General features: G+C 46.0%; 1 protein-coding gene across 3 annotated transcripts in view; it reads left to right on the forward strand.

Annotated features, from left to right (window-relative positions):
* add1 (adducin 1 (alpha)) overlaps nt 1-26,079 on the forward strand; it is a 61,452-nt gene that overhangs the window by 27,363 nt on the left and 8,010 nt on the right. For 2 of the 3 annotated variants that reach the window (XM_066645214.1, XM_066645215.1), the window contains exons 2-13: nt 336-541; nt 2,097-2,259; nt 2,818-2,969; nt 3,661-3,741; nt 4,833-4,982; nt 5,607-5,750; nt 6,409-6,507; nt 7,246-7,419; nt 7,988-8,335; nt 15,891-15,986; nt 16,161-16,250; nt 25,567-25,723. In XM_066645214.1, coding sequence (XP_066501311.1) covers nt 350-541; nt 2,097-2,259; nt 2,818-2,969; nt 3,661-3,741; nt 4,833-4,982; nt 5,607-5,750; nt 6,409-6,507; nt 7,246-7,419; nt 7,988-8,335; nt 15,891-15,986; nt 16,161-16,250; nt 25,567-25,723 — 1,846 coding nt within the window. In that variant the 5' untranslated portion in view covers nt 336-349. The remainder of the gene's footprint in view (nt 1-335; nt 542-2,096; nt 2,260-2,817; nt 2,970-3,660; nt 3,742-4,832; nt 4,983-5,606; nt 5,751-6,408; nt 6,508-7,245; nt 7,420-7,987; nt 8,336-15,890; nt 15,987-16,160; nt 16,251-25,566; nt 25,724-26,079) is intronic. The other variant, XM_066645213.1, reaches the window with a different exon arrangement.

Here is a 26,079-nt window from a genome sequence, read left to right on the forward strand (position 1 = left end):
CCTAGCACCGGACCCAGACACTTTGTTTTTTTACCCATTTACAAACACTGGGGCTTCGTAAACACATTAGAGCGGTTTCCAGAGCAAACCGACTGCAGAGCAGCACATGGAGAGGACACACACACGCATAGCTTTATACACAGGGGTTATGTTTACAGTCGTGAGCTACTGAAATGACACCTTACAGGGAGTGTTGTGAACAGGGTTTTCTTAAGCAGTGGTTAGCACACAGTAAGACACAGATTTCCCGTGGTTTAGTGAAGTACTGACTGTAATTCTGAATGTTGCTTGTGCCACTTTGGTCTAACCTCTGGTTTTGTTTAACGTGTTCTTAGGTGCAGATCGCAGGATGAACGGAGACTCAGGTGTAGGGGTGGTGACGGCCGCCCCCACCAACCCTCCCCACAAGGAACGCTATTTTGACAGAGTGGACGAGAGCAGCGCCGAGTACCAGAGAGAGAGGAACATGGCACCGGACCTTCGACAGGACTTTAACATGATGGAGCAGAGGAAGAGAGTGTCCATGATATTACAGAGTCCGGTAAACACACACACACGCCTGTGGATAATTTCACACTACCAGTCCACCTGCCAACATGTGCGCTTGTACTGTGGGAGGAAACCCACACAGTCACAGGGAGAACACTCCACACACAGACGGTGATCTTAAACAGGTTATGCCTAGTGTACCTTTAAAATAACTAGAGATAATCCTACTGTGACCTGTCACTTTTGACAGAGCTATTAGTTTGAATGACTTCATTAATCCAGACACACGCAGCGTCTCTGTTCAGTTACAGCACAGACGTAGAGTAAACAGTGATGGGTTGGAGGGCCCATGTCCGTGCTGTGCCCTTTTACAATGTCTCCATCACTGATGCTGTAATAACAATAAACAAGTGATTGTGCAGTCCTCCTTCACAATAATAGACCCCACTGACCCCATAGACAGCACGTGACGGGACCTCAGGCTTAAAACCAGAGCCTGCAGTGCATTCAGCCAACACTGAGCCCCACATGAGCTCTCTCTCTCTCTCTCTTTCTGCCTCTCTCTTTCTGCCTCTCTCTCTTTCTGCCTCTCTCTCTTTCTGCCTCTCTCTCTTTCTGCCTCTCTCTTTCTGCCTCTCTCTCTCTCTCTCTCTCTTTCTGTCTCTCTCTCTCTCTCTCTCACACACACACGCTTTCTCTCTCTCTCTCTCTCACACACACACGCTTTCTCTCTCTCTCTCTCTCTCTCTCAGCACTGGCGCCTGGGGACGTGGTTTCTGTTTTGTGTAGCCGTTTGTCTAGCTGTTTTGGCATTGGCAGATAAAGGTTGTCTTTATTATGCTGTTGAGAACGGAGGGAACGATAGAATCCCCCTATTTGTCCATTTACAGAACCAGAGAGAGGGGGTCTTTCAGAGAAGAGGAGCGAGAGGGACGCAGCTGAAGCTCTTTCCTCTGCTTCTACTACATCCACTTAACACTCGTGATCCCAGTGGTGGTTACACTGCTCTGTGTGTGTTCACTACATCGGACAGAAACCTGTTCATTGCCTCTCTGCAGAGAAGTGTTTTCTCAGACGTTCTTGTACAGAAACGGCCGCTGTTGCAAAATCACAACTGTGAACCAATTAAAACACATCACGAGGAAAACAGCTGCTCGACCAATAATCCCCCGCCAGACCACCGCCTCAACCAGAGCAGGCGCTGGTGTTCCCACGTCCCCTTTATAACAGGGTTTGTTAAATATTAGGGAGTTATATTGGTTTGTTTGGTGCCTCTCTGGCTCTGTCCTTTGTGAGTTCTGTGTAGTGTTTCCTTTTGACTCAGAGGTGAGGGGGGGTCACAAAACCCACACTGCGTTTTACAGATAAATAATTGTCACAAGTTAACGTTATTAATATCTTTTAATTCTTGTTTTTCTATATTTTATATTTAAATGACGTCCTGTGAAGGACTGGCGCCCCCTCCAGGGTGTATTCCAGCCCTTCTTCCCAGTGATTCCGGGTAGGCTCCGGACTCACCGCGACCCTGAAATGGATAAGGGTTACAGACAGTGAATGAATGTTTTGTGATGGCAGTAAAGAGTAAAAAGTGTTGTTTGTGTTCTCAGGCTTTCTGTGAGGAGCTGGAGACTCTGATCCAGGATCAGATGAAGAAGGGGAAGAACCCCACCAGTCTCCTGGCCCTGCAGCAGATCGCCGACTTCATGACCACCAGCGTCCCCACCGTGTTCCCCACTGCGCCACAAGGGGGCATGGCAGCTCTCAACATGAGTGAGTGTGCAAGCGAATAACACACAAACATAGGTGGGCATATATACACACACACACACACACACTAAAACATTAGGAAAAACCAATACGCAGGCATGTATAGTTTACTTTCCCTTACAATATCAACAGAACCTTTGCAGTCAACCGCCTGTATTCGCTCACTGAGAGCATTAGAGAGGATTATACTGTTACTGTGCAGGTTTACAGCCATTTAAATGCACACAGGACAGGAATAATGTGAATATACTCACACCTATATTGTCCTTTGTGTCCCGTTATCTCATTATACAAGGTTTATTTAATGCTTGAGGTCCAGGAGCTGGAGCTGGATTAGCTTCTGTTCTAAAGCCAGACTCCTGCCCCATGGCTTCAGAACATAGTTCCCCAGCCACATTTATCTCAGGGCTTCAGAGAGATGGAGGCACTCTTAAAGTTAAGGAACCACCAAGTTCTGGCTCTTAAGCTTTGGTCAAGCCCCACAGTGTACTGTGAGTGGATCAGACACAGCAGTGCTGCTGGAGGTTTTAATGTGTGTATTGTGTGTGTGTGTTTGTGTAGGTCTGGGGATGGTGACCCCGGTGAATGACCTCCGAGGCTCTGACTCCATCGCCTACGAGAAAGGGGAGAAGCTGCTGCGCTGTAAACTCGCTGCGTTCTATCGCCTCGCCGACCTCTTCGGCTGGTCTCAGCTCATTTACAACCACTTAACGGTGAGCCTCGGGAGCTGTAGTGAGACAGTGAGCTCTTTAAAGGAGCAGTCCGATGTTTCCCCCAGTGATTCTACTTTATTACGTTATAAAAAAGTCATTTTAGTGACAGATGTCTGGCATTCTGTACTAAGCTTTCCTTTTTTAAAAAAACATGGCCACCTCATATGTGGGGGACCCACTCTATGGATCATAAACTGGGTTCATTCAGGAGCTTAAAAAGCAGTTTTGATTCTTCACAACTGAGTTGCACTTACTATTGATATTACGTTGATATTGTGACAAAACTGAACCAGTGGCCTCCTACCAGCTTCCTTTCTGACTTTCCATTTCCACCTTAAGTGTGTCATTAGACGAGGCTGTTATCCTCCTTATCAATGTTTCCATTCCACCTTAAATGCCATTTTCTGGAGGCAGACTTTTACACTTTATTCACATGTTTAGTTCCACCTTAAATGGATCTGTTACAAGACTGATGTTGGCTTTATTCACCAACTTCTGGTTTAAACTTCCTGTTACACCTTAAATAGTCGACTGTGTGGAGCTGAAAGTGTTGTGCTTCAACACACAGCACCTTACAACCCTCTAACTTCACAACAAATTGGATTAATTTAATTGTAGTTTCAGTGTATGACGAGTCAAATAGGTGTGTGGTTAAAGGTGTGTGTGTGTGTGTGTGTCTCTCCATCCTCAGGTCAGACTGAATTCTGAACAGGAGCGTTTTCTCATCGTCCCCTTTGGACTCCTGTACAGTGAAGTCTCCGCCTCTAGTCTGGTAAGGAGGGACCCAGCCGTATATTTTTCCTCAAGGTCTGAGCTCATCTTCTGAAATGTTAATAGGGGGTTGGCATCACTGAGGTCAGAGCCTGATGTTGGATTAGTTCTGGATCTCACACACACACACACACATGGAGCTCCGGTATTCCCGAGAACCCTTTTCTACTGCTCCACAGCACAGTGATGGCTTTTATACCCCGTCAGGCCAAACCTGGCTCTGAGCATGTTGCCATCAGCATGAGAACTGTTATGCTCAGTTTTTTTTAAAGGGAAGCTTTTCAAACACGGAAACTCCTGGGTGAGAGAGAGCAGGGATGTTGTTGTGTGTGTGTGTGTTTTTTTTGTTTTTTTTTTTTGGATTAGTGCCTGTGTAATCAGCTCTGAGTCATTTCTTAGAGGGGTGGGTGGTGTGGTAGGAGACACTCTGATGGATTAGTGGAGGGATGGAGACATGGAAAACAAGAATGAAGTTTAAAAAGGAGAAGTAAAAGCGGTAAAGGAGAGAGAGAGAGAGAGAGGACTGTGGCCAACAACAGCTAAAAAACACAAAACAGCATCTTTTGCAAAATCACTGCCTTATTTCTGGTCCTCTTCAGCCCAGAGTTATGTCTTTGGATGTGATGCTCAGAAATGTCAGCTGTCCTTTTAGTTTCTGTCTGACACTCGGCTCTGTGTGAGGTTCCTTTGTTGAAATATGTGAAGTCACTCTCCTCTAAATGTGTGAAGACCCTGAATGACTGATTATTTTAAGTGAACTTTACTGCTCCAGGACTGAAGAGATTCTAATGTGATGATTTAATCATTGTAATGTTGTTATATATGATGTGTATGTTATTAATATGAGGACAGATTTCTCACCCTAACACACTCTCTCTGTCTGTCTGTCTCTGTCTGTCTGTCTCTGTCTCTGTCTGTCTCTGTCTCTGTCTGTCTCTCTCTGTCTCTCTCTCTGTCTCTCTCTCTGTCTCTCTCTCTGTCTCTCTCTCTGTCTCTCTCTCTGTCTCTCTCTCTGTGTCTGTCTTTGTCTGTCTCTGTGTCTGTCTCTGTCTGTCTGTCTCTCTCTCTCTGTGTGTGTGTGTGTGTGTCCAGATGAAGATTAACCTCCAGGGGGAGATAGTGGACAGAGGCAGCACTAACCTGGGTGTAAATCAGGCCGGTTTTACTCTGCACTCAGCCATCTACTCAGCTCGACCTGACATCAAGTGTATCGTCCACATCCACACACCTGCTGGAGCTGCGGTAACACACACACACACACACATCCCTTACAAATCTGTGGACTGATGTATAGAAACGCATTGATGCTCTTATGAAGATAAAGACTCCAGATGATCCCTGGCTCTTTATTTTTCTTGACCCTCTTTAAAACTGTTGCTGGAACATGTGGAATCTGGAAGGTTTTACGATGCTAAATTTTATTATAATATTTATATGATGTGGTTTATGAGATTTTTCCAACCAATTAAATGGGACACAATATGCAGAAATGACTTGTTCAGTGCGTGTGCACGTCTACCATCCCACACACTGTGAAACAACACCAGTGGGCTGCACAATCAGAAATGAGCCTTAGTTCTGTGCCTGTAACGGCTTATGGCTCATATAAATGGCACTTGAATTTGGATCAGGAGTTAGGCCTGAACCAGAGAGAGAGAGAGAGAGAGAGAGACTGATGGTGAGGGAGGGAGAGAGGTGGAGAGACAGACTGATGGCGAGGTGGAGAGGGAGAGAGAGGTGGAGAGACAGACTGATGGCGAGGGAGAGAGGTGGAGAGACAGACTGATGGAGAGGTGGAGAGACAGACTGAGGGAGAGGTGGAGAGACAGACTGATGGCTCTGTGACATTTGTTTGTGGTTCTCCAGGTGTCTGCGATGAAGTGTGGTCTCCTGCCCATTTCCCCCGAGGCTCTCTCTCTGGGAGAAGTGGCGTATCACGACTACCACGGCATCCTGGTGGACGAGGCCGAGAACATCCTCATTCAGAAAAACCTCGGCCCCACGAGCAAGGTACTGCACACACCCCTGGGGCAAGAGCCTCCTATATAATATCATCAAAGGACATCATTTACTCTTTAGACTGTGATGAATGTACCAATAGAGACAGTGAGTTATTACTTGCAGTAATCCTCTTGGTTAAATTCCTCATGTTCCTAAAGCCCCACTTCATGTTTTACCCGGAAGCAGTGCATGTTCTCAGCATCTTTAACCAGAAACTCAGTGTAGTTTACACTTCTGCAAAGATCCATGTAATAACTGTTCCTCCGGTTTCCTCCCACAGTCCAAAAACACACGTTGGTAGGTGGATTGGAGACTCAAAAGTGTCCGTAGGTGTGAGTGAATGTGTGAGTGTGTGTGTGCTGCCCTGTGAAGGACTGGCGCTCCCTCCAGGGTGTATTCCTGCCTTGCGCCCAATGATTCCAGGTAGGCTCTGGACCCACCGCGACCCTGAACTGGATAAGGGTTACAGACAATGAATGAATGAATGAATGAATGAACTTGAAGTAAACCCGAGCATTTGGGGCAAACCTTAGTGTGTAATAATGAGCAACGGAGAGGAAAGTCTCATATAGAACTGTCTTAACTTTCTGTAAATATTGATTTTGAGTTACACTTGATGCAAAAAGAAAGCTGTTTCTGTAAGTGTGTGTGTGTGTGTGGTATCCAGGTGCTGATTCTAAGGAACCACGGACTTGTGTCAGTCGGAGAAACGGTGGAAGAGGCTTTTTACTACATCCACAACATGGTTAGAGCCTGTGAAATCCAGGTAATTGTCTTGCCTTTATTCTCTCTCTCTCTCTGAGTGTGTGAGGGACTGGGTGAGTGTGTGTGAGTGACTGGGTGAGTGTGTGTGTGTGTGTTTCATTTCTGCGAGAGCACTTCAGTGCTTCACCTGCTCTAATTACTACATTACATATGAAGTGTGCAGTAGAAGGGGGTAGTCCATGTCGTTTCTCTGTCTGTGTAACTGACGCCACACAGTGGTGAACACTGGAAATACAGGCCTCGGAAAGCTGTCTTATTTGAACGTTAATATTTCATAGGAAGCCATTAGGTTTAATATTACAGAATGCTGCCCCCTCTGGCTCTCATCATTTATTAAATTGCTGATATAATTTGTCTTCAGATTGATTGATTGATTTATTTAATTATCTCATGCCTTTCCAGTTTTTCCTGTGAAGTATTTGAAAGGGGGTGTGTTTCTCCTTCACTGCACTTGGTGTTGTAAGAGCCACAGAAACATTAGTGATGTCAGGTTGTGATGTTGGGTGATTTACTGCTGGATCACAAAAAGGTACAGCAAGTATATCTCTACCCTTAGGCTCATGTGCAGCTGCTCCAGAATCTCTCACACACACTGTGTGCTGAACTGAAGGTGTGGGTCATGGAAGAGCACCTTGTAAAATATTTGCGTCCGTTAATTTAAGAGTCGTAACAAAGCTGTGGAGGTGTATGTTGTTTTTGACTTTGTAAACGCGGATGTTCTGTTGCCGGTTTTCTGCAGGTGCGTACCCTGGCGAGTGCAGGAGGTCCTGATAATCTGGTGATGCTGGACCCAGCGAAGTATAAAAGCCGTCCTCGTTACCCAGAGCCGTCCGGAGACGGGACAAGCCCACATCCCAAGTGGCAGATCGGAGAGCAGGAGTTTGAGGCCCTCATGCGGATGCTGGATAATCTGGTGAGAGGAGCACTGGGCAAAAAGGGGTTTCCGTATTACACAGGACAGGTCCAGATATTCTGACACACACACACACACACACACACGCTCCAGTACTGACGGGTTTAACTGGAAGAAGATTCCCAGCTCATTTAATGAGGAGGCACCCTGAGACACAGAAAACAGTGACTGTGAAGTACTGGCCCAGAAATAGACAACTTTTACAGGGATAGACTTATTTCATTGTTTTATGTCATACATACATGTATATCTCCTCTCCTCTCCCCTCCTCTCCTCTCCCCTCCCATCTCCTCTCTCCTCCTCTCCTCTCCCCTATCTCTTCTCCTCTCCCCCATCAGATCTGTGCTTTTGACCATTGGCTTTTGTTTTGTTGAGACTGTGTATGGCAAGAAATTGCTCGAAGAAAGTAGGTTTCTAAAATGCCTGTAGTATACAGTACTCTGTCAAAACCCCACAGGTGACCAATGAGAGTGATTTACAAAGGTGTAGTCCAGTAAAATAAGAACTGTTTAACAAAAATTTCAAATGTTGACATCTTTGAACTCTCTCTATCTCTGTCTCACCCCAGGGCTACAGGACCGGCTACCCGTATCGCTGCCCGGCTCTTCGAGACAAAGCTAAAAAGTACAGTGACGTAGAGATCCCTCCGTCTGCCACGGGCTTGTCCTTGACGGAGGACAGCGACTCGGGGGCCCGCTCGCCGCTGAAGCACAGTTTCCAGCGGCAGCAGCGGGACAAGAGCCGCTGGCTGAACTCCAGCCGGCCGGACGAGGCCTCGGACGAGGGCCTGGAGGGCAGCGGCAGCCCCAAAGCGAAGACTAAGGTGTGGACGAACATAACACACGATCACGTCAAACCCTTGCTGCAGTCTCTCTCGTCCGGTGTCTGCGTGCCAAGCTGTATAACCAACTGCTTGGTCTGTGCCTACCTTATTGTTCATAGTTTAGAAACAGTTCTGCTACTCAGTGAATGATCGTCTGCGGCAGCTGGCCAGCACCCCGACTCCTGGGCGCAGTGACGTAGCGTAGGTGACAGACTGGCTTACGTTTAGATCGGTTCCTGCCTTTACTTTTATATCTCTCCCTTCTTCCTTCTCTTTGTGACCCCGTTCACCGCTGGTCGTAGCTTGATGATCAAGGTTTCTTCAGAATAGAGTTTATCCATGAGGTGGGGGGAAGGTTTACACAGGACAAAATGGCCACTTAGTTGAACCACTTTGTTTCATGGGTGTGCTGCTTACTACAGAATAATGATTAAACAGCATCCTGAACGTTTCTGCATATGGTGAGAAGATATGATCTTCTCTTTAAAGGGGATATATCCCCCTCTTCTCCACAGAGGAACACAGTTCTGTTTCTTAATGAACCCCCACGAGCCCCACAGCAGTGTTCTCCCCCTGTGTAAACAGCCCCTGTTCAGAACGCCCGCTTTCAGCACCTGTTCCTTTAAATGATAATGAGCCGCTCGCTGTTCACCCCGACCCCGAGCGCACAGCAGTGAGGAGCGAGGAGCAGAAGCTCTGGTTTTTAGCCGTTTTCACTCTGTTCTCTTTCTTCTCCGTTTTTACTCAGTGCTCTTATTTCTCCGCGCTCGTTGTGTCTGTTTTGCTGAGTTTACCTTCGTCTTCGCGCTCTCACATAAACACGGCTCCAGCGCTGTGATTGGACAGACTCAGACGAGGGGGCGGGGCCATTCTAACGTCTCTGAACTTGACGTTAAAAACGGAGCAGAATCAGAACGACTCGTTTTATCCTGAGTTTTCTGACTCAGGCAGCGCACGGAGAACTGACTGGGGGGGGTCTTGTTTCACAGTGTGTGGGTTGGTGGGCTCCAGATTCATGTATTAATGCCCATATGCACTGAATAAGAGATGAGGCTTTTTTGTGTACAGCCACATGTTAATTCACTTCTCACACATTAGACTGCCAGGTTCGCCATCTCAATCTATACGGAAGCCCAGGGGTGAACGGGGTCTTTCTCTCTGTTTGCCCACGTTTGAGGAGGTGGTGTTGGACGCATCCACACCACAGTCAGACGGCAGAGAGAGAATTTGGTGTGGAGATTAGATTTATGTATCTTTTAAATTCCTGACACTGTCATCTTTTTTCCACTAATATCTTCCGTGAGGAGTCTCCTGTCTGTCGCGGTTTAAAGCCCCGCCCTTCTCTCCTCTTCTAGCAGCTGATTGGCTGTCAGGGTGCTCTCTAGCTGCCCAGTGCATGTTTTGTTGCATGGTGTTATCCAGATACGTTGGGTGTTGTCTCCCGTTGCTGCGGGAGGGTGTGGCATGTGGCTGAGCACTTGTGCTTTTTACTACTTTCCTTCTGGTATTGTTTTGTTTGTTTGATTGTTTGTTTATGCTTTTGTTTTCTGTGTTTTTATTTGTCCGTTAAGGTTTGGTGGAGCAGATTATTTTAAAACCCTTGAAGTTAACTGTTTGGAATTAACTCACGTCGTCAGTGACCGTTAATGGCCACTGGTTTATTCACACGTTGCCTTCTGAAAGGAGATGAAAACGAGCCGTTTCTTTATTCAGTGGTCAGAACAAAGGGGAGATTCACCCATGTTTTTCCAAAAATCCTGCATAATTCAGAACCTTCTGTTTTATCCAGTGGTGGTGAAGGGAACCAGGCGTCTCCACGTCTCCAGCACAGATCCAGCAGCGTATTCCTTTTCCACCCCCAGGTGTGGCCTTCGTCCCTCTGAAGAGATGTATATGGAGTGATGAGGACAATAGAGAACACAATAGAAAAGTACTATTAAAACGTGCTGACACTCTCTATTCCTCTCTTCCGTCATTGGAAACCTTTAAAAACATACATTAAAGCACTAGCCCTTTATCTCTGCTGAAAAACAGTGACTCAAACATCAAGCGTCTGGTTCCTCTCTCACCGCTGTGAAATATTCATTAAAAACAGCATTCTATTGTATAAAACGTGAATGTGAACAGTGTAATTGCGCAGAAATGTTTTAAATCAGTGGATCTCCCCCCCTTTAGAAATGATTAGGCTTTAATTAGAGTCCGTGTATTTACTGAGAAACGAGTCCTCGGACGTAAAAAGCCTGGGATTCTGAAAGATTGAAGACGTTAAAGCATTTTTCTGAATGATCTACATCTCGTACGTCCCTAGAGCAGACTTCACCAGTTATTCCTTAAACACGTCTTACCCCACAGACGTTTAAATGTTAGTTAAAACTATTTTTCCATTGGACACACTACAGAGGCTGAAAGATGAGAAGTGAGGTGCACAAGACGGTATCCAAACGTTATGTTAAATGTTAAGAATTCTCAAGCGTTTTTGCCAAATGTTTTCAGATAATTGTGGAACTCCCAAAAAAGTGCAAAGTGCATCCTGTTCTGTAGAACAATAGAGAAGGCTCTAAGGGCGTTTTCACACTCAGGACCGATTCTGCTGTCATATAGAGCTCTCTCCGGACCTTGGACACACAGGGCGTCTCCGTACGTCTCTTCTCTGAGAGCAGGTTCATGAGGTTCATCTCTTTACCTGTTGTTATTCTCCTTCATGAAGCGGTGAAGGACACATTACACTTCACCATGTGCCGTGAAGCTTGGGAGGGGAAGTGAAGCACTAATTCCAGAGTCGTTATGTTACAGAACGGGCCGATCACAGTTGTGCCCCGAGTGGATGGCTTCCGCAACCGCAGTGGAGCGCGTTAGGGTTCGGCCGAGGAGAAGGTTTGAGGAGGCTCCTCGGTTCGAACGTGGCTTTAACGCCCGACCAAACGTTCTGAAGAGGCAGAGCAAGCGGTCCTGGGTCCAGACTCTAATGTGGAAACGCCCTGAAAGCCTCTGCTTCCCGTGCGGACTCCAATCTGCAGAGTCATTGCTTGCGGTTTGATGACTCTGGGTCCTCTTCTTCAACTTGCTTCCTTTTTTAATTTTGAGTTGGCTTTTTTTATCCTTGCTCTTATTGTTTTGAGTTGTTTGGTTTGAATTACAGCGTTTAAGAAATGAAGACAGATTTCCGTATCTGTTCCCAAGCATGAGTGTTGTTTATATATTTTTAAAAAATCATACAAAAAAATAGCTACAAAAAGCCATTGTGTACATGAGGTCTTAACTCTCCGAACGATTGTCTCTAGTTGGGGGAGTGCGAGTGTTGTGTTGTGAGGCTCTATTCGTGATCAGTGAGTATTTCATGTTTACATGTTCATCCCATGTGCCCTCTCTCTTTTTGCGGAAACCCTTCCTCATGACTTTTTGGTTCTGTGCTGAAAACACATTTCCTCTTAAAAATCCAAAGCCACAAGGACTCAGTATCGAAGTCATAGCTCTGCTCATGCTGCTGTTTCAAGCCTGACGCTGACTGTATTACAGCTTCCAACAAAACGCTTCAACTTTCTGATCTCAACATGCATTTGCTGTTCATCAACCATCATAATCAGGCAATGTTTACTACCAGCTTCTTACCAAACCTACCACCACCAACCTGCGCGCGTGTGTGTGTGTGAAGTACTTACAGCTACAAGGCCGCCGTGTGTCCCTCGGGATACACTTCTTCATAGAATTGGTGGGAAATAAACCGTTTTAATGAATGAACGTGTGCGTTGTGTGGTGACAGCCATGATTTACAGATACAGATGGAGATGAGGGTTTTAAAGATTTTTTTTCCTGTCGTCCTGGAGATTGGCAGAATTCCTTTCTGGACGTAGTTTAGTCAAGATTGTGTGTGTGTGTGTGTGCGCTCAGGTGCTCGTGTTTTATAAGGAAATGCATTCTGCCCAAGGCCTCTAACTTTTATTATAAGGCTGTTACAGTGGGATTCACAGCAGCACAGATCCTAGGCTCAGCTCTGAACAGCACTCGGCGTGTACATAGTGAGTTTACTCTGACGGCACTGGGGGTCTTAATGGAATGAGTATTTTTCAGGGGCCGTCACAGAGGAGGCAGGGTGAGGTTAAACTGCGTCAGATGTGCTTGCAAAATGTCAAAATCCACTTGTTTTAATTTTCCCCAGATCGACCTGTGGGCGGTCCTGTCTCACTGTGAGCCAATTAAAAAGAGGGAGGCGTGTCTGTTGGTGTTTTTGTTTTGCGAGAACGCCTCTCTTTGCGGTTGACGTTCACATTTCTGTATCCCTCCCTCTTTAACAAATAGTATTCAAACACCGGATAAACATCCTATTCCAATCCGTTAGAGCTCCTCTGACCTGCAGCCACAACATTCCTGTGTCCTTCAGCTGTTTAAATCCTAACCCAAAACAGTCAGGTTACGGTGGTCATTTACGATCTGATCAGCAGCCAGCTTCACCTAACAGAGGCGTAGTCACTGGGCAGAGCCCTTGTGTACCCAGCTCAGACTCTCCGTCGTTAGGTTTTCAAGGGGCACCTCCACTTGTCGGTGTTTGGCTAAATTAAGACCACCCCCAGAAGGCTCAGCATTAAATCTCCAAGCCAGATTTACAGCCCTACCTTCCCCTTAAACATCAATAACCGTAAATCCACACTGGCCTCACTGGTGACTAGGGCTGTACTTGGCCCCACTGGCACCGTTAATGCATGCTCAGTGCCTCCAGTTCCATGTGAACTTTACGCTCTATAGACTGTCTGTAATATTGTGAATGGTAAATCAAATGATGGGAAAATCAAACATAAGTAAAGTATCTCTTAACCCTTATACACACAAATATGACTTTAAATACAGGCGGCACACTTTTTAAAACGTTACAGCAATTCGGTGAACGGCTAGGCTGTGTATCTTCTCTTTTACTGTTACATCATTACCTGAAAAGGGTGTGTGTGCGCTTGTTTGGGTGCTGTGTGTGTGTTGATTTGGATTTAAACCCCGGCTTCAGACACCTCACGGTCACTGCTTTAAAGCACACCGCGCTTCTGCCTCACTGCCTCGAACACACACCTGCTGCTCCTCACAACCTCATCCTCCTCTCCTCCCTCTCTCCCACTCTCTCTTTCTTGTCTTCTTTATTTCCTTCTTTCAGGAGCCCCTTTTCCTTTCTTACGGTAACTCCAGCAGCAACCAGCATCAATGATGATGATGATGATGAACAGGATTATGGAGCTCTGCTTAGTTCAGACTCTGACACAGATAAAGAGCACTTTCAGGATTGTAGTTCACAATTAAATATTTAAATGTAGTGTCGCTCTCTGAGGAAAACCTTGTATGATACGGAGGACAACACCGCTGCCCTCTGTACTGCACTGTTCCAGTCCCAGCTCGGGCAGGACTGTCACAAACCACCAATGAGCACAATACAGCACCAACAGGACCCAGTCCCTAAAGCGCTCCCATTTTGAGATGCAGGGTTTAGTCTGGACAGCAGTGCGATGTATAAATATTCTTATTTACACTCTTTTAAGAACATGTTCTTCTGGAACCGGGTTCTTGAGCCTTTAAGTTCTGTGGGAGAACAGTCCCCGTCTTCGGCGCAGGGATCTGACTCTCAGTGGACGGCAGTTTTAGTTCAGAGCTGAGAGCAAAGACACTTACGCATCTGAAGCCCCAGTGATATTTCTGTAATGCTTAAAGGAACGCTAGGTATGTTTACTCTTGGGCTCCCCCTATAGTTGCAGAGTGTCATTTATATTTAAATTTGCACTAAAGCACATTCACGGCCCTTTTCAAAAAGTTACATAGCGCTTTTTCTGCAGCGCTTACCCCAGAGTAGCAATGACAAAGGCTGTCATTTTAAGATTTAATATTAATTCTTCAGAAAGTTAAATAATGGATGTGGTATGATTAAGAATATTAGATTTGTAGACCTTTACAGAAGAGAAGTGACCGTTACAGTTGTAGTATGAATTGTTTTAGCAACGACTAGCACCACACTGTAAGAAAAAAAAAACATCCTGTACAGTTTCATAGTCGTCCACTAAAGGAACACAGTTGCTTTAAAGTCCAGTTGTGTACCTTTAATGTACATTCCTTTCTCTTCTCCTGAAGGGAAGTTGAATTGTGGTGATACCACGGTTTTAAAAAGAATAACAAACCAAACTGAAATTGAAAAGGGATTCATGAAGTTATTTCATGTTAAAATCTACAGATAAATCAAAGCATGGCACTGGTTATGTTCTCAATATTAAGGGACTGTAAGGTACCATTGAGGATCTTAGCGCAGTTACAGTTTTCTTTAAAGGCTAAGCAGCACTGAATGGACCTCCATGAATATTTCACATTATTGTAGTTACTGACAGATATAAGAATGAATTAAAATGAAAATAGCGGCTTAATTTGCTTCAAAACTGACAACTTTATTAAATTGACGGAAAAACCCGAGCTCTCTACGGAAAATCTCAAACGCGACCGTGACGTCACTGGTGGACAACAGCTGAACAACGCCGCGGTAAAACACCGTTATGACTGACTGTTATGACAGTATCTAGCTAAATAACCAACATTATTCATGACAATAGCCTAGCAATAAGCTAAACTCAAATGTAGAGGTACCGTTATTCTTGTAAATGTGATCGAAGTCGAACTCGAATTCATCCGACACTATAAACCTCCGTAATGCAGCTACGTAGCCGAGTATAATCTGAGCCACCGAGTTTAGCGAGTCAAGCTAACGTTAACTAACACCAACTAAAACAGGCGAAGTGAGTGTCCTTACCCTGTTTACCTCCATGTTACAGAGGCTCTTGAACACCTTTCGTTGGACCAACGGTCTTTTAAACCTTATTCCTTCAATTAGTAAAAAATAACATGTTTTCTGACAATCAATAAACACAAGTTAGGAACTCAAACTCCACTGGATTTATTTGTTTGACTCTTTCATAGAGCTGCTGCTTAGCCTTTAAGGGGAACATGTCCAAAATATTGTATGCTGCTGCACATGAACCTGAGGTCACTCTGCCTCACAGAAAGCGTAGGGTAGAGGAGTAAAAGCCCCGCCCCCAAGGTCTCCATGCTCCCTGGACAGTGTAGTGTTAGAGGAGTATAAAGCCCTCCAGCACTGCGCTGTGGAGCCGTGGGAGTAACCCGTGAGCGATGGATGTCCATCCACTACATTGGGGCTATGTGGGAGTGCAGGAAGTGTTTGTGATCTGTGACTGATCATCCAACATCTGTATCGTGGCTGAAAGCCATCAGATCCTCACTGAAATGTTCTGATATCTACTGCAAAGCTTTCCCAGAAACGTAGAAGCTGTAAGTGCTGCAAAGAGGGAGCAGAATCCCAACAGACACCTTTCGTTTCAGAAGAAACACCGGAGCTCAGTGTAGATTACAGTTACGGGAGAGTACTTTAAGAAGACTGAGATCTTTAGTGTTTCATCATCATTGGTTTGTTGCTCTGTGGAAAATGATTGCAGTTAACTGTCAGTTGAGTTTGACTGTTTTATTAATTTTTTCTTTATCATTTGAAAAGCATGTGATATAGTTCTGTTAAAGCTTGTGTATATTTCTTATATTTGATGTTTGCTTTTGTTTTCAGTTGTTTTTTTCCTGCCGTTAGGTTTGCGTTTTGTTTGAATCTCTGTTTTAATGATTGCAGTGGACGAAGGAGGAGAGTCTGAGACAAGCTGCCGTGGCCAATCAGTTCGTCCCTCTCAACACAAACCCTAAAGAGGTCCAGGAGATGCGCAATAAGGTCAGGACCTCCTCCACACACTCTAATGCTCAGCTAATACAAGAGCTGTGCCATTGAAGGTGGAACAGAGCCTCTCATAAATATGTATTAGCTTTTTTCATGCTTGTCTTCTGACTGTGGTCTGTGTGTGTGTCGGTGAAATCACTGACCTGTGGTCATTTTGTTTCTCCACAGATCCGTGAGCAGAACCTGCAGGACATTAAAACAGCAGGACCACAGTCTCAGGTGCTCACAGGAGCCGTGGTGGAGCGCTCCTTCGTCCAGGTGAACTCTCACAGGACACTTTATCAGAAACACCCCCCTCCCTCTACTGACACTCACTGGACACTTTATCAGAAACACCCCCCCTCTACTGACACTCACTGGACACTTTATCAGAAACACCCCCCTCCCTCTACTGACACTCACTGGCCACTTTATCAGAAACACCCCCCTCCCTCTACTGACACTCACTGGCCACTTTATCAGAAACACCCCCCTCTACTGACACTCACTGGACACTTTATCAGAAACACCCCCCCTCTACTGACACTCACTGGCCACTTTATCAGAAACACCCCCCCTCTACTGACACTCACTGGACACTTTATCAGAAACACCCCCCCTCTACTGACACTCACTGGACACTTTATCAGAAACACCCCCCCTCTACTGACACTCACTGGCCACTTTATCAGAAACACCCCCCCTCTACTGACACTCACTGGCCACTTTATCAGAAACACCCCCCCTCTACTGACACTCACTGGCCACTTTATCAGAAACACCCCCCCTCTACTGACACTCACTGGCCACTTTATCAGAAACACCCCCCCTCTACTGACACTCACTGGACACTTTATCAGAAACACCCCCCCTCTACTGACACTCACTGGACACTTTATCAGAAACACCCCCCCTCTACTGACACTCACTGGCCACTTTATCAGAAACACCCCCCCTCTACTGACACTCACTGGACACTTTATCAGAAACACCCCCCCTCTACTGACACTCACTGGACACTTTATCAGAAACACCCCCCCTCTACTGACACTCACTGGCCACTTTATCAGAAACACCCCCCCTCTACTGACACTCACTGGCCACTTTATCAGAAACACCCCCCCTCTACTGACACTCACTGGACACTTTATCAGAAACACCCCCCTCTACTGACACTCACTGGACACTTTATCAGAAACACCCCCCCACCTCCTCTACTGACACTTACTGGCCACTTTATCAGAAACACCCCCCCCCTCTACTGACACTCACTGGCCACTTTATCAGAAACACCCTCCCCCTCTACTGACACTCACTGGACACTTTATCAGAAACACCCCCCCTCTACTGACACTCACTGGCCACTTTATCAGAAACACCCCTCCTCTACTGACACTCACTGGACACTTTATCAGAAACACCCCCCCCCCCTCCTCTACTGACACTCACTGGCCACTTTATCAGAAACATCCCCCCTCTACTGACACTCACTGGCCACTTTATCAGAAACACCCCCCCCCTCTACTGACACTCACTGGCCACTTTATCAGAAACACCCCCCCCTCTACTGACACTCACTGGCCACTTTATCAGAAACACCCCCCCCCTCTACTGACACTCACTGGCCACTTTATCAGAAACACCCCCCCCTCTACTGACACTCACTGGACACTTTATCAGAAACACCCCCCCCCCCTCCTCTACTGACACTCACTGGCCACTTTATCAGAAACATCCCCCCTCTACTGACACTCACTGGCCACTTTATCAGAAACACCCCCCTCCCTCTACTGACACTCACTGGCCACTTTATCAGAAACATCCCCCCTCTACTGACACTCACTGGCCACTTTATCAGAAACACCCCCCCCCTCTACTGACACTCACTGGCCACTTTATCAGAAACACCCCCCCCTCTACTGACACTCACTGGCCACTTTATCAGAAACACCCCCCCTTTCTACTGACACTCACTGGCCACTTTATCAGAAACACCCCCCTCTACTGACACTCACTGGCCACTTTATCGGAAACACCCCCCTTCTACTGACACTCACTGGCCACTTTATCGGAAACACCCCCCTTCTACTGACACTCACTGGCCACTTTATCGGAAACACCCCCCTTCTACTGACACTCACTGGCCACTTTATCGGAAACACCCCCCTTCTACTGACACTCACTGGCCACTTTATCGGAAACACCCCCCTCTACTGACACTCACTGGCCACTTTATCAGAAACACCCCCCTCTACTGACACTCACTGGCCACTTTATCAGAAACACCCCCCTCTACTGACACTCACTGGCCACTTTATCAGAAACACCCCCCTCTACTGACACTCACTGGCCACTTTATCAGAAACACCCCCCTTCTACTGACACTCACTGGCCACTTTATCAGAAACACCCCCCCTCTACTGACACTCACTGGCCACTTTATCAGAAACACCCCCCCTCTACTGACACTCACTGGCCACTTTATCAGAAACACCCCCCTCTACTGACACTCACTGGACACTTTATCACACCCCCCCACTGTTGGACTGTTTCTGCTGATTCAGTAACTGTGTGGTTATTCTTTGGCCACAGAGAGCGACTGTCTGGCACGTGAGTACAGTCTGAGTGTGACCTAACCGTGTTTATTCACATCCTCACTTCCCTCTGCCCGTGGGGAGTGGGGACTCACCCTCCTTCAGTTTGATCTGTTTTTGCGATGCCATTTTAATTTTGGTCTGCCTTGACTTTAACGACTAAGGCTGTGATTTTGGACGACGGTTCCACCGTCAAGTCACGTGTTCTTCATACAACATGCAATCTGAGTTTGCATGAGCCATATGACTGCTCCCTTTTTTGCCTCCAGCTGCTAGTCAGACCTTGATTAGACATCTCCTGCCTGTCGTCAAAGTTACGGATCTCAAACTAATAAGCACTACTCTAATAAGACTCTGTATAGACTTTAAAGGTTAGATTGTCATTAAACTAAAATACTCACATCATTTTATTTGGACTCTACATCAGTAACAGATTAATCCACTGATTGCTGTGATGATTAAATAATTGGGGTTTGAAAAAAACTGCACTGACCACACAGGAGCACTATGTGGTTCTTAAATTACAAACTTTGGTTCATCTGTTGCTCTACACACAGAGCAGGTGTGATGTGGTGGTGGATCATTCTCAGCGCTGCAGTGACACTGACGTGGTGGTGGTGTGTTAGTGTGTGTTGTGCTGGTGTAGAGTGGATCAGACACAGCAGTGCTGCTGGAGTTTTTAAACCCTGTGTCCACTCTCTGTACACTCTGTGAGACACTCCTCCCTCGTTGGTCCACCTTGTAGATTCATCAGTGGACACAAGACACTGCCCAGAGGACAATGTCCACTGCCCTACAAAGTGCTTCTGTATGGTCAGTGGAGCTGAGAGAATGTACTGTTGTTTTAGGCTCCGTCCACACATATTGCAGATTGCACAGGTTGCATTATTACCCCAGTCCAGTAGGGGGCCATTGAGAGAAACAGAGGTTTTAATCCCAAATCACTCCATCCTCCCTCTGTAGTGCATTACACACGTCCTGAAACGACTGAATCTAAATCTTAACAGTGCAGTATATATTTCTAACACACCATTTCTATTTATTCATCTGTGTGAATCTGAACTCTAGTGCTGTCTGTGTGTGTACAGTGTAGTTTATGACTGATGTAGTTCACTGTAGAGGGAGCGAGGAGCTGTGTGTGTACAGTGTAGTTTATGACTGATGTAGTTCACTGTAGAGGGAGCGAGGAGCTGTGTGTGTACAGTGTAGTTTGTGACTGATGTAGTTCACTGTAGAGAGAGCGAGGAGCTGTGTGTGTACAGTGTAGTTTATGACTGATGTAGTTCACTGTAGAGGGAGTGAGGAGCTGTGTGTGTACAGTGTAGTTTGTGACTGATGTAGTTCACTGTAGAGGGAGCGAGGAGCTGTGTGTGTACAGTGTAGTTTGTGACTGATGTAGTTCACTGCAGAGGGAGCGAGGAGCTGTGTGTGTACAGTGTAGTTTGTGACTGATGTAGTTCACTGTAGAAGGAGCGAGGAGCTGTGTGTGTACAGTGTAGTTTGTGACTAATGTAGTTCACTGCAGAGGGAGCGAGGAGCTGTGTGTGTACAGTGTAGTTTGTGACTGATGTAGTTCACTGTAGAGGGAGAGAGGAGCTGTGTGTGTACAGTGTAGTTTGTGACTGATGTAGTTCACTGTAGAGGGAGCGAGGAGCTGTGTGTGTACAGTGTAGTTTGTGACTGATGTAGTTCACTGCAGAGGGAGCGAGGAGCTGTGTGTGTACAGTGTAGTTTGTGACTGATGTAGTTCACTGTAGAAGGAGCGAGGAGCTGTGTGTGTACAGTGTAGTTTGTGACTGATGTAGTTCACTGCAGAGGGAGCGAGGAGCTGTGTGTGTACAGTGTAGTTTGTGACTGATGTAGTTCACTGTAGAGGGAGCGAGGAGCTGTGTGTGTACAGTGTAGTTTGTGACTGATGTAGTTCACTGTAGAGGGAGCGAGGAGCTGTGTGTGTACAGTGTAGTTTGTGACTGATGTAGTTCACTGTAGAGGGAGCGAGGAGCTGTGTGTGTACAGTGTAGTTTGTGACTGATGTAGTTCACTGTAGAGGGAGCGAGGAGCTGTGTGTGTACAGTGTAGTTTGTGACTGATGTAGTTCACTGTAGAGGGAGCGAGGAGCTGTGTGTGTACAGTGTAGTTTGTGACTGATGTAGTTCAGTGTAGAGGGAGCGAGGAGCTGTGTGTGTACAGTGTAGTTTGTGACTGATGTAGTTCACTGTAGAGGGAGTGAGGAGCTGTGTGTGTACAGTGTAGTTTGTGACTGATGTAGTTCACTGTAGAGGGAGTGAGGAGCTGTGTGTGTACAGTGTAGTTTGTGACTGATGTAGTTCACTGTAGAGGGAGCGAGGAGCTGTGTGTGTACAGTGTAGTTTGTGACTGATGTAGTTCACTGTAGAGGGAGAGAGGAGCTGCGTGTGTACAGTGTAGTTTGTGACTGATGTAGTTCTCTGTAGAGGGAGAGAGGAGCTGTGTGTGTACAGTGTAGTTTGTGACTGATGTAGTTCACTGTAGAGGGAGAGAGGAGCTGCGTGTGTACAGTGTAGTTTGTGACTGAGGTAGTTCTCTGTAGAGGGAGAGAGGAGCTGTGTGTGTACAGTGTAGTTTGTGACTGATGTAGTTCACCGTAGAGGGAGCGAGGAGCTGTGTGTGTACAGTGTAGTTTGTGACTGATGTAGTTCACTGTAGAGGGAGCGAGGAGCTGTGTGTGTACAGTGTAGTTTGTGACTGATGTAGTTCACTGTAGAGGGAGTGAGGAGCTGTGTGTGTACAGTGTAGTTTGTGACTGATGTAGTTCACTGTAGAGGAAGCGAGGAGCTGTGTGTGTACAGTGTAGTTTGTGACTGATGTACTTCACTGTAGAGGGAGAGAGGAGCTGTGTGTACAGTGTAGTTTGTGACTGATGTAGTTCACTGTAGAGGGAGCGAGGAGCTGTGTGTGTACAGTGTAGTTTGTGACTGATGTAGTTCACTGTAGAGGGAGCGAGGAGCTGTGTGTGTACAGTGTAGTTTGTGACTGATGTAGTTCACTGTAGAGGGAGCGAGGAGCTGTGTGTGTACAGTGTAGTTTGTGACTGATGTAGTTCACTGTAGAGGGAGCGAGGAGCTGTGTGTGTACAGTGTAGTTTGTGACTGATGTAGTTCACTGTAGAGGGAGCGAGGAGCTGTGTGTGTACAGTGTAGTTTGTGACTGATGTAGTTGACTGTAGAGAGAGAGAGGAGCTGCGTGTGTACAGTGTAGTTTATGACTGATGTAGTTCACTGTAGAGGGAGTGAGGAGCTGTGTGTGTACAGTGTAGTTTGTGACTGATGTAGTTCACTGTAGAGGGAGTGAGGAGCTGTGTGTGTACAGTGTAGTTTATGACTGATGTAGTTCACTGTAGAGGGAATGAGGAACTGCGTGTGTACAGTGTAGTTTGTGACTGATGTAGTTCACTGTAGAGGGAGAGAGGAGCTGCGTGTGTACAGTGTAGTTTATGACTGATGTAGTTCACTGTAGAGGGAGCGAGGAGCTGTGTGTGTACAGTGTAGTTTATGACTGATGTAGTTCACTGTAGAGGGAGCGAGGAGCTGTGTGTGTACAGTGTAGTTTATGACTGATGTAGTTCACTGTAGAGGGAGCGAGGAGCTGTGTGTGTAGTGTAGTTTGTGACTGATGTAGTTCACTGTAGAGGGAGCGAGGAGCTGTGTGTGTACAGTGTAGTTTATGACTGATGTAGTTCACTGTAGAGGGAGCGAGGAGCTGTGTGTGTACAGTGTAGTTTGTGACTGATGTAGTTGACTGTAGAGAGAGAGAGGAGCTGCGTGTGTACAGTGTAGTTTATGACTGATGTAGTTCACTGTAGAGGGAGCGAGGAGCTGTGTGTGTACAGTGTAGTTTGTGACTGATGTAGTTCACTGTAGAGGGAGCGAGGAGCTGTGTGTGTACAGTATAGTTTGTGACTGATGTACCCCTTTTTGTGTGGATGGGCGGAGGTTGAAACACAGATAAAAACCTCAGTTTTTAAAAATAGACGGATTGTGTGGACAGAGCCTTAGTGTTATTGATTATTGGTGAATATAAAAATACGTAGGCTTACTGTTTATTACTGTTAGAGTATTAGGAGCATACTCTAGAACACACCGTGGGAAGCTGGAGTATGTGTGCTGCTGTTTTGTGAATCAAAGACTCCATCACTCAGTTCTTAAGTTCTAACTTTAAACTCCCTCAAGACAGAAAATGCGCTCATGCTCGTTTAAAGCAGTGTATCACACAAACACAATGATTGATAGGCTCCTGAGATATGGTGTCATGTTTGTACCACAATTCTGACCTTGTAGAGTTTTTATCTGCCTTTCTGTTACTAATAAGGTAGTTGACTACAGTACCATTTACACTCATTGCTAACACTACTTTACACTACGTACATTATTTTTAGCACATCAGCTACTAACAAGGTCAACACAAGGACGTAAACAACAGATAAAAACTCTACAACGTCGCCAATACAGTGAATATAAAATAACTTGCTGTCTGTTGCCGTTCGGAGGGCACCTCCCACTTGCCGACCTGTATGTCCCGCCCACTTGGAGGCCAAGCCGTCCAATCAGAAATGACCCTTGTCATTTGTTGCTTCTGATTGGCTGAAGGCCCGTAAGTGTGGAGCGAGCGCTCGGGACAGGACCGGAGAGCAAGAGGTGTAGGTTGTAGTGTGCGTTCAAGAAAATCTGGACCTTGTGCACAGAAACCTTACTCACTCAGAGTATCCACACGCGCGGAATTGTGGCACAAAAAATAACGCCATGCTGAGCGTAACCTGAGCACGAGCTGCAGTGGAAAATGTTGTGTGTGGTTTGACTAGCACATGTTTGATTTGAGTTATGGTTGTTGCAGTGCATGACCTTGAACCATTTGGTAGCTGTCTGGCTTCACTCTCTCATTCGCTTCTCTGGAAAATGATCTGTGCATGTCTTTGTGTGTGTGTGTGTGTGTGTGAGAGAGAGGTTGTACGTGTGTGTGTGTGTGTTATAGCTAGTATAATACATCCATGCCTTTACATGTATAACAGCACCTAATCCCCATGTTTTAGCGTTTGTAAGGACTTCAGAATATAGCTTTAACACACATTTAACCTCAGGTGTGTCATAAATAACACATTACATGGAGAGTCTGTACTGCCACTGTCCAAAAGATCCCCTAAATATAAACGTTCATTATTATTATTATTATATTAACGAATCCCAAACATGAAAAGTGCCTTGGAATATAATCCCTTTATTAACTTTAAACACATTAAAATCATGTGTATCTTCTCCTGTAGGTGTTTGCTCAGATGTAACTCCTGAGATCTCCCGAGTCTTACCCGAGGAGTTCTGTTAATCTGGGCTCAGACCACACACGTTTATTATGATTTGTATCCATCACGTTTCCAGCGTCTGAACTGAACGAGTGTCCGGGACGAGGAGCGGTCGTGTAAACCACTCTTTTGCAGGAGACAGTCCACACTGTCCTCTTTGAAACACACAGGAACCTGTCCACAATCGCTTTGTCTTCTTTTTCGTTTTTGGAGCTCAAAACCCCCAGCGTCACGCACAGCGCTCCGGGGGCCATGTGTTTCTTGACCCCGCCTCCCAACGACCTCTGACCTCACGCAATGACTGATCCGTGTCACACGTCTAGTGCTGTCAGTCTCCCGACCAAGACACGGCACGGGTTTGACACAGTGAGCATCGTGACAGACATGTTGTGTGGTCTGATCCAGGCTTCGGAGGAGTTCTGTTTCTCTGATTCTGGCGTAACGTGTTCACCCAAGACCTGAACCCAGTCTTAAGGAATGTGAGAGTCAGGTTAAATAGGCTTCTGTCTGTCTGTGTGTGTCTCTGTGTGTGTGTGTGTAAGAAATGGGGCCTGGTTACTGCACTGCTGATGAGGTTTATAATTGCAGGACGCTCCTCTGTCTGACTGTTTGGAGTCTCTCGATGGTCTCGACCTCTCAGACAGCTTTAGTCCTGCTAGGTCTGTTAGAAAGGTACAAAATTCACCCCAACAACATCCCTGTGCCTCTGCAAACCACACCCAGCTTTTCCTCTCATTAACACACAGCAGAGAGAGACAGATCCAGGGCTGCTTCGTCTTTTAAAAATGATTATACAAGTAACACACTACTACGTACAGACTAATAAAACACTGCAGAGACTCCGCGTCTGGGTCCGTGGTAAGGATTTCTGTTTCCTCATTTCATTTAAAAAGGAAGTTTGGAAGTGTTGGTTCACATCAGCATTTGAGCCTTTGCACACACACTGTTTTCTTCTCTCTTCAGCCTCTGTATTCGAGGAGATATTTCATATGTATTGTTTTAAAGCAACACTAGGTAATATTTTTATCTTAAAATTACAGCTTCAAAATCATTGTGACTCTCCACTGAGATGTTAAAGGGAAGAGTGAGCCTCTCTCGTTGCTGTTCTGGGCTCAGCACTGCAGTAACCGCACTGTGTAACTTTTTGGAGGAGGGTAGGAACCACCCCCTCCCCCACGCCCAGCCACCTCTTGATTTCAGGAGAATGCTGTAAACACTAATTACACTCTGCAACTGTGGCGGGAGCCCAGGAGCAAAACTACAGAATCTTACCTAGTGCTTCTTTAATAATATTTTCAAGATTGATGTACATTTAGTCTTGCTCTGTTCTTGCATTATTTATTTATTTATTTATTGTTTGGGGGCATTTTCTGTTAGATTTAAGCTCTCTTAATACATTAGTATTAGTTTATATTTAAAACCACTGTCTCTTTCACACAGAATTGTCTTTGAGGAAATTAGAGATGTTAGTTTTTAGCTGATACTCCGTCACAGCGAGTTGTTTTGAGAGATTCACTGTCTCCAGTTTGTCTACACTCTGCACATTTCAGACACAACACGACTCCCTGTTTGTGCAGTGCATCTGTTTATTTATTTGTTGATTTTAAATCGGCGTGTTTGACAGTGTCTGACCCATATGCATTGTTTTCCTCCTCCTTTCCACCTGCAGGGGGAGCTAGTGACAGCCTCTAAAGCCATTATAGAGAAGGAGTACCAGCCTTGTGTGATTGTGAGCAAGACTGGACCAAACCCTTTCAACAAGCTCACGGACCAGGAGCTGGAGGAGTACCGCAAGGAGGTGGAGCTCAAACAGAAAGGTCATGAAGGTAAGAGGAGTGGGTGGAGCGCCGCTGTCCTCCACACGGCAGAGTGCTTCTGGTAGTGAAACTTTGTAACGTGTGACTCTCTTTTTAGCAGGAAACCAAACGTGGCTCTGACTTTGCTGCTTTCCACACAGTCGCCTGTAAAGCTTGAGCACCCCTTGGGTTTTGTTGATATCCTGAAGGAAATTAAGTGAACACGTCCTCCACAGAGAGCACACTTACACATCTGCACGTCACTGTACCTTTTCTGTTTGTAGGAAATAGATATATTCTCCTCTTCTCCACAGGGGAACACAGTGCTGTTTCCTAATGAACCCCACGAGCCCCACAGCAGTGTTCTCCCCCTGTGTAAACAGCCC

Source organism: Hoplias malabaricus, chromosome 15 (assembly GCF_029633855.1).
Source record: "Hoplias malabaricus isolate fHopMal1 chromosome 15, fHopMal1.hap1, whole genome shotgun sequence".
Classification (NCBI taxonomy): Eukaryota; Metazoa; Chordata; class Actinopteri; order Characiformes; family Erythrinidae; genus Hoplias; species Hoplias malabaricus.